This window comes from Excalfactoria chinensis, unplaced genomic scaffold (genome assembly GCF_039878825.1).
Source record: "Excalfactoria chinensis isolate bCotChi1 unplaced genomic scaffold, bCotChi1.hap2 Scaffold_332, whole genome shotgun sequence".
Classification (NCBI taxonomy): domain Eukaryota; kingdom Metazoa; phylum Chordata; class Aves; order Galliformes; family Phasianidae; genus Excalfactoria; species Excalfactoria chinensis.
The window spans coordinates 98,682-107,855 of NW_027315620.1; the positions used below are offsets into that span (position 1 = coordinate 98,682).

Sequence of the window (9,174 nt, forward strand, 5' to 3'; positions counted from 1 at the left end):
CAGGAACTCGCGTGCTTCAAACATGTACGGGATGTCGTACAGGGGACGCAGCTTACGGTTCTTATCCTATAATAGATATAGATATAGGTATAGATATGGATATGGAGATAGATATAGATATAGATATAGATATGGATATAGAGATAGATATGGATATAGATATAGATATAGATATAGATATAGGTATATAGATATAGATATAGGTATAAGTATAGATATATAGATTAGATATAGATAAAGATATAGATATAGATATAGATATATAGATATAGGTATAAGTATAGATATATAGGTATAAGTATAGATATATAGATATAGATATAGATATATAGATTAGATATAGATATAGATATAGGTATAGATATAGGTATAGGTATAAGTATAGATATATAAATATAGATATAGATATATAGATTAGATATAGATATAGATATAGGTATAGATATAGGTATAGGTATAGATATAGGTATAAGTATAGATTTAGATATATATATAGATATATAGATATAGATACATAGATATAGGTATAAGGATAGACATATAGATATAGATATAGATACAGATATAGATATAGATATAAGTATAGATATATAGATTAGATACAGATATAGATATAGATATAGATATATAGATATAGGTATAAGTATAGATATATAGATATAGGTATAAGTATAGATGTAGATTAGATATAGATATAGATATAGATATAGGTATAGATATAGATATAGATATAGATATAGATATAGATATAGATATAGATATAGATATAGATATAGATATAGATATAGATATAGATATAGATATAGATATAGATATAGATATAGGGGGGGGGGAAGGCAGAGGTCAGAATCAGCCACACTGAATGCCACCATGGTGCCACTATGGATACCATCCCTGGGTCACATCAGATGCCACCTCTGTGCCACTATGGATGTCACCACCGTGCCACCCTGGATGCCATCCCTGAGCCAATATGGATGTCACTTTGGATACCATCCCTGTGTCACACTGAATGCCACCACCATGCCATAATGGATGCCATCCCTGTGCCACATCAGATGCCACCTCTGTGCCAATATGAATGCCTCCATGCCTTAGTGGATGCCACCCTGTGCCACTATGGATACCATTCCTGTGCCACATCAGACGCCACCTCTGTGCCATTCTGAATGTCACCTCTGTGCCACCCTGGATGTCACTTTGGATACCATCTCTGTGTCACACTGAATGCCACCGTGCCATAGCAGATGCCTCCTCTGTGCCAATATGGATACCATCCCTGTGCCACATCAGATGCCGCCTCTGTGCCACACTGAATGCCACCACCGTGCCATAGTAGATGCCACCAATGTCCCACACTATGGATGCCAGCTCTGTGCCACATTGGATGTCACTTTGGATACCATCCCTGTGTCACATTGAATGCCACCACCATGCCATGCTATGGATGCCATCCCTGTGCCACACTGGATGCCACCACTCCATAGTGGATGCCACCACTGTGCCACACTGAATGCCACCTCCATGCCACTTTGGATACCATCCCTGTGCCACATCAGATGCCACCTCTGTGACACCCTGGATGTCCCTTTGGATACCATCACTGTGTCACACTGAGTGCCACGTCCATGCCACTATGGATGCCATCCCTGTGCCACATTGAATGCCACCACCATGCCATAGTGGATACCACCTCTGTGCCACCCTGACTGCCACCTCCATGCCACTTTGGATGTCACCTCTGTGCCACCCTGGATGTCACTTTGGATGCCATCCCTGTGTCACACTGAATGCCACCTCCATGCCACACTATGGATGCCACCTCTGTGCCACATTGGATACCATCCCTGTGCCACATTGGATGCCACCTCTATGCCATAGTGGATGCCACCACTATCCCACACTATGGATGCTACCTCTGTGCCAATATGGATGTCACTTTGGATACCATCACTGTGCCACACTGGATGCCACCATGCCACTATGGATGCCACCTCTGTGCCACCCTGACTGCCACCTCTGTGCCACTATGGATGCCACTTTGGATACCATCCCTGTGTCACACTGGATGCCACCATGCCACTATGGATGCCATCACTGTGCCACATTGAATACCACCCTCCATGCCACTATGGATGCCACCTCTGTGCCATTCTGAATGTCACCTCTATGCCACCCTAGATGCCACTTTGGAGACCATCTCTGTGTCACACTGAATGCCACCACTGTGCCACTATGGATGCCATCCCTGTGCCACACTGAATGCCACCTCCATGCCATAATGGATGCCACCTCTGTGTCACACTGGATACCATCCTTGTGCCACTATGGATGTCACCACTGTGCCACCCTGGATGCCATCCCTGTGCCACACTGAATGCCACCACAGTGCCACTATGGATGTCACTTTGGAGAGCATCACTGTGCCACACTGAATGCCACCTCCATGCCACTTTGGATGTCACCTCTGTGCCACTCTGGATGTCACTTAGGATACCATCACTGTGTCACACTGAATGCCACCTCCATGCCATAATAGATGCCATCCCTGTGCCACATTGGATGCCACCACCATGCCATAGTGGATGCCACCACAGTGCCATACTATGGATGCCACCTCTGTGCCACCCTGGATGCCACCACCGTGCCACCAGCACTAATTAGCGTGCCAGCCCTAATGAGCCGTCCTTCATTAACGTTGTGCGCCGAGGAAGTCAGTTCATTAGCAAGGCAATCAATGCACGGAGCTTCATTTTGGGGAGGGGGGGGGGGGGCTGTTGTGCATGTCCATCCGCAGCACAATTAGTGCAGCTCGTTAATTGATCAGCAATTAGCTCAGCCCATTGCTCTGTCCCTCCATCCTTCCATTCATCCCTTTATCCATCCATCCATACATCCCATCCATCCCATAATATCCCCATCCCATCCCATATCCCCATCCCATCCATCCCATCCCATCCCATAATAGCCCAATCCCATACCATAATATTCTTATCCCATCCATCCCATAATATCCCCATCCCATCCATTCCATAATATCCCCATCCATCCCATCCCATCCCATAATAGCCCAATCCCATACCATAATATTCTTATCCCATCCATCCCATAATATCCCCATCCCATCCCATCCCATCCCATCCCATCCATCCCATAATATCCCCATCCCATCCCATCCCATCCCATAATATCCCATAATATCCCCACCCCATCCCATCCCATAATATCCCATCGATCCCATAATACCCCCATCCATCCCATGATATCCCCACCCCATCCATCCCATAACCCCCCCCACTGTGCCCAGGAAGCCCCTGGTGGCCCATCTATGGGGTGGGATATGGGGAGGGGATATCTGTGCCCCCATCACCCCCACCCCATAGAGTATCCTTGCCCCCACCTGTGCCCCATCACCCCATAGCGCATCCTTGCACGCACCTGTGCCCCATCACCCCCATCCCATAGCAGGTCCTTGCACACACCTGTGCCCCATCACCCCCACCCCATAGCAGGTCCTTGCACGCACCTGTTTCACCCCCACCCCCATATCCTTGCACGCACCTGTGCCCCATCACCCCATAGCGTATCCTTGCCCCCACCTGTGCCCTATCACCCCATAGCGTATCCTTGCACCCCCCTGTGCCCCATCACCCCCACCCCCACCCCATATCCTTGCACGCACCTGTGCCCTATCACCCCCACCCCATAGCAGGTCCTTGCACACACCTGTGCCCCATCACCCCCACCCCATAGTGTATCCTTGCCCCCACCTGTGCCCCATCACCCCATAGCGTATCCTTGCGCCCACCTGTGCCCCATCACCCCATAGCGTATCCTTGCACCCCCCCTATGCCCCATCACCCCCACCCCATATCCTTGCACGCACCTGTGCCCCCATCACCCCCACCCCATAGCAGGTCCTTGCACACACCTGTGTCACCCCCACCCCATATCCTTGCCCCCACCTGTGCCCCATCACCCCCACCCCCCACCCCATATCCTTGCACGCACCTGTGCCCTATCAGCCCCACCCCATATCCTTGCACGCACCTTTGCCCCATCACCCCATAGCGTATCCTTGCGCCCACCTGTGCCCCATCACCCCATAGCGTATCCCTTGCGCCCACCTGTGCCCCATCACCCCATCGCGTATCCTTGTGCCCACCTGTGCCCCATCACCCCATAGCGTATCCTTGCCCCCACCTGTGCCCCATCACCCCATAGCGTATCCTTGCACCCCCCCTGTGCCCCATCACCCCCCACCCCCACCCCATATACCTGTGCCCTATCACCCCCACCCCATAGCAGGTCCTTGCACACACCTGAGCCCCATCACCCCCACCCCATAGAGTATCCTTGCCCCCACCTGTGCCCATCACCCCATAGCGTATCCTTGCCCCCCACCTGTGCCCCATCACCCCCACCCCATAGCGTATCCTTGCACACCCCTGTGTCCCATCACCCATAGCGTATCATTGCCCCCACCTGTGCCCCATCACCCCCACCCCATATCCTTGCACGCACCTGTGCCCCATCACCCCCACCCCATAGCGTATCCTTGCACCCCCCTGTGCCCCATCACCCCCACCCCCACCCCATATCCTTGCACGCACCTGTGCCCTATCAGCCCCACCCCATATCCTTGCACGCACCTTTGCCCCATCACCCCATAGCGTATCCTTGCGCCCACCTGTGCCCCATCACCCCATAGCGTATCCTTGTGCCCACCTGTGCCCCATCACCCCATCGCGTATCCTTGTGCCCACCTGTGCCCCATCACCCCATAGCGTATCCTTGCCCCCACCTGTGCCCCATCACCCCCACCCCCACCCCATATCCTTTCACGCACCTGTGCCCTATCACCCCCACCCCATAGCAGGTCCTTGCACACACCTGTGCCCCATCACCCCCACCCCATATCCTTGCCCCCACCTGTGCCCCATCACCCCATAGCGTATCCTTGCCCCCACCTGTGCCCCATCACCCCATAGTGTATCCTTGCCCCCATCTGTGCCCCATCACCCCCACTCCATATCCTTGCACACACCTGTGCCCCATCACCCCCACCCCATATCCTTGCCCCCACCTGTGCCCCATCACCCCATAGCGTATCCTTGCCCCCACCTGTGCCCCATCACCCCATAGTGTATCCTTGCCCCCATCTGTGCCCCATCACCCCCACTCCATATCCTTGCACGCACCTGTGCCCTATCACCCCCACCCCATAGCAGGTCCTTGCACACACCTGTGCCCCATCACCCCCACCCCATATCCTTGCACGCACCTGTGCCCATCACCCCCACCCCACAGCGTATCCTTGCACACCCCTGTGCCCCATCACCCCCACCCCCACCCCATATCCTTGCACGCACCTGTGCCCTATCACCCCCACCCCATAGCAGGTCCTTGCACACACCTGAGCCCCATCACCCCCACCCCATAGTGTATCCTTGCCCCCACCTGTGCCCCATCACCCCATAGCGTATCCTTGCCCCCAACTGTGCCTCATCACCCCATAGCGTATCCTTGCCCCCACCTGTGCCCCATCACCCCATAGCGTATCCTTTCCCCCACCTGTGCCCCATCATCCCCACCCCATAGCGTATCCTTGCCCCCACCTGTGCCTCATCACCCCATAGTGTATCCTTGCCACCACCTGTGCCCCATCACCCCATAGCGTATCCTTGCCCCCACCTGTGCCCCATCACCCCCACCCCATAGCGTATCCTTGCCCCACCTGTGCCCCGTCGCCCTCCAGCCGTGGTGGTCGGATGCTGGAGAGGTGGATGGTTTTGTAGTCCCCGGAGTTGAGCTTCACCACGATGGCGTCGGCGTTCAGAACCTGCATCACCTGGAGGGGGGAGAGAGGGAGAGGGGGAGGGTGAGAGGTGGCACCAGGATAACAGGAGGGAGGGAAGGAGATGTGGATAGATGGACATTGGGATGGATGGAGGGAGGGAGGGATGGATAAGGGGATGGAGGAACGAAGGAGAGAGGGAGGGAGGGAGGGAGATGTGGATAGATGGACATTGGGATGGATGGAGGGATGAAAGGAGGGATGGAGGGATGGATAAGGGGATGGAGGGAAAGAGGGACGAAGGGAGGGAGGGAGACGTGGATAGATGGACATTGGGATGGAGGGAGGGAGGAAGGAAGGGAAGGATGGATAAGGGGATGGAGGGATGAAGGGGGGATGGAGGGATGGATAAGGGGATGGAGGGAGGAATGGAGGGAAGGAGGGAGGGAGGGAGACGCGGATAGATGGACATTGGGATGGATGGGGGGAAGGATGGATGGATAAGGGGATGGAGGGATGAAGGGAGGGAGGGAGACGTGGATAGATGGACATTGGGATGGATGGATGGAGGGATGAAAGGAGGGATGGAGGGATGAAGGGAGGGAGGGAGGGACGAAGGGAGGGAGGGAGAAGTGGATAGATGGACGTTGGGATGGATGGAGGGAGGGAGGGATGGATAAGGGGATGGAGGGATGAAGGGAGGGATGGAGATGTGGATAGATGGACATTGGGATGGATGGAGGGATGAAAGGAGGGATGGAGGGATGGATAAGGGAATGGAGGGAGGGAGGGAAGGAAATTGGGATGGAGGAATGAAGGGAGGGAGGGAGACGTGCATAGATGGACATTAGGATGGAGGGAGGGAGGGAGGGATGGATAAGGGGATGGAGGGATGAAAGGAGGGATGGAGGGATGGATAAGGGGATGGAGGAAGGGAGGAATGGAGGGAAGGAGGGAGGGAGGGAGACGCGGATAGATGGACATTGGGATGGATGGAGGAATGGAGGATGGATGGATGGAGAGATGGATGGAGATGTGGATAGATGGACATTGGGATGGATGGAGGGATGAAAGGAGGGATGGAAGGATGGATAAGGGAATGGAGGGAGGGAGGGAGGGAGGGAGGAAGGGAGGAAGGGAGATGTGGATAGTTAGACATTGGGATGGATCGATGGAGGGATGAAAGGAGGGATGGAGGGATGAAGGGAGGGAAGGAGGGACGAAGGGAGGGAGGGAGACGTGGATAGATGGACATTGGGATGGATGGAGGGAGGGAGGGATGGATAAGGGGATGGAGGGAGGGATGGAGGGATGGATAAGGGGATGGAGGGATGAAGGGAGGGAGGGAGATGTGGATAGATGGACATTGGGATGGATGGAGGGAGGGAGAGATGGATGGAGACATGGACGGAGACATGGACGGATGGACATCAGGATGGAGGGATGGATAAGGGATGGAGGAATGAAGGGGGGATGGAGGGATGAAGGGGGGGATGGAGGGATGAAGGGAGGGAGGGAGGGAGACGTGGACAGATGGACATTGGGATGGATGGATAAAGGGATGGATGGAGGGAGGGATGGATGGAGATGTGGCTAGATGGACATTGGGATGGATGGAGGGATGAAAGGAGGGATGGAGGGATGGATAAGGGAATGGAGGGAGGGAGGGAAGGACATTGGGATGGAGGGATGACGGGAGGGAAGGAGACGTGGATAGATGGACATTAGGATGGAGGGAGGGAGGGAGGGAGAGAGGGAGGGATGGATAAGGGGATGGAGGGAGGAATGGAGGGAAGGAGGGAGGGAGGGAGACGCGGATAGATGGACATTGGGATGGATGGAGGGAAGGATGGATGGATAAGGGGATGGAGGGATGAAGGGAGGGAGGGAGACATGGATAGATGGACATTGGGATGGATGGAGGGATGAAAGGAGGGATGGATGGATGGATAAGGGAATGGAGGGAGGGAGGGAGGGAGGGAGGGAGGGAGGGAGATGTGGATAGTTAGACATTGGGATGGATGGATGGATGAAAGGAGGGAAGGAGGGACGAAGGGAGGGAGGGAGACGTGGATAGATGGACATTGGGATGGATGGAGGGAGGGAGGGATGGATAAGGGGATGGAGGGAGGGATGGAGGGATGGATAAGGGGATGGAGGGATGAAGGGAGGGAGGGAGACGTGGATAGATGGACATTGGGATGGATGGAGAGAGGGAGAGATGGATGGAGACATGGACGGAGACATGGACGGATGGACATCAGGATGGAGGGATGGATAAGGGATGGAGGAATGAAGGGAGGGATGGATGGAGATGTGGCTAGATGGACATTGGGATGGAGGGAGGGAGGGAGGGATAAGGGGATGGAGGGATGAAAGGAGGGATGGAGGGATGGATAAGGGGATGGAGGGAGGAATGGAGGGAAGGAGGGAGGGAGGGAGACGCGGATAGATGGACATTGGGATGGATGGGGGAAAGGATGGATGGATAAGGGGATGGAGGGATGAAGGGAGGGAGGGAGACGTGGATAGATGGACATTGGGATGGATGGAGGGATGGATGGATGGATAAGGGGATTGAAGGATGAAGGGAGAGATAGAGGGAGGGATGGAGGGAGGGAAGGAAGGAGACATGGATAGATGGACATTAGGATGGATGGAGGGAGGGAGGGATGGATAAGGGGATGGAGGGAGGGATGGAGGGATGGATAAGGGGATGGAGGGATGAAGGGAGGGAGGGAGATGTGGATAGATGGACATTGGGATGGATGGAGGGAGGGAGAGATGGATGGAGACATGGACGGAGACATGGACGGATGGACATCAGGATGGAGGGATGGATAAGGGATGGAGGAATGAAGGGGGATGGAGGGATGAAGGGAGGGAGCGAGGGAGATGTGGACAGATGGACATTGGGATGGATGGATAAAGGGATGGATGGTGGGAGGGATGGATGGAGATGTGGCTAGATGGACATTGGGATGGATGGAGGGATGAAAGGAGGGATGGAGGGATGGATAAGGGAATGGAGGGAGGGAGGGAAGGACATTGGGATGGAGGAATGAAGGGAGGGAGGGAGACGTGGATAGATGGACATTGGGATGGAGGGAGGGAGGGAGGGAGGGATGGATAAGGGGATGGAGGGATGGAAGGAGGGAGGGAGGGAGGGAGGGAGGGAGGGAGGGAGGGAGATGTGGCTAGATGGACAATGGGATGGATGGGGGGATGAAAGGAGGGATGGAGGGATGGAAAAGGGAATGGAGGGAGGGAGGGATGAAGGCAGGGAGGGAGACGTGGACAGATGGACATTGGGATGGATGGAGGGATGAAAGGATGGAGGGATGAAAGGAGGGATGGAAGGAGGAAGGGATGGGCAA

The 9,174-nt window shown here is 54.2% G+C and overlaps 1 protein-coding gene across 1 annotated transcript in view; it reads right to left on the reverse strand.

Annotated features, from left to right (window-relative positions):
- SND1 (staphylococcal nuclease and tudor domain containing 1) overlaps positions 1-5,851 on the reverse strand; it is a gene marked incomplete at both ends in the record, with an annotated part of 40,622 nt that extends 34,771 nt beyond the window's left edge. Inside the window, 2 exons of the mRNA XM_072360787.1 lie at positions 1-66; positions 5,738-5,851. The exon at positions 1-66 is cut by the window's left edge and continues 24 nt beyond it. Coding sequence (XP_072216888.1) covers positions 1-66; positions 5,738-5,851 — 180 coding nt within the window. The remainder of the gene's footprint in view (positions 67-5,737) is intronic.
- Between the last annotated feature and the right edge of the window lie 3,323 nt (positions 5,852-9,174).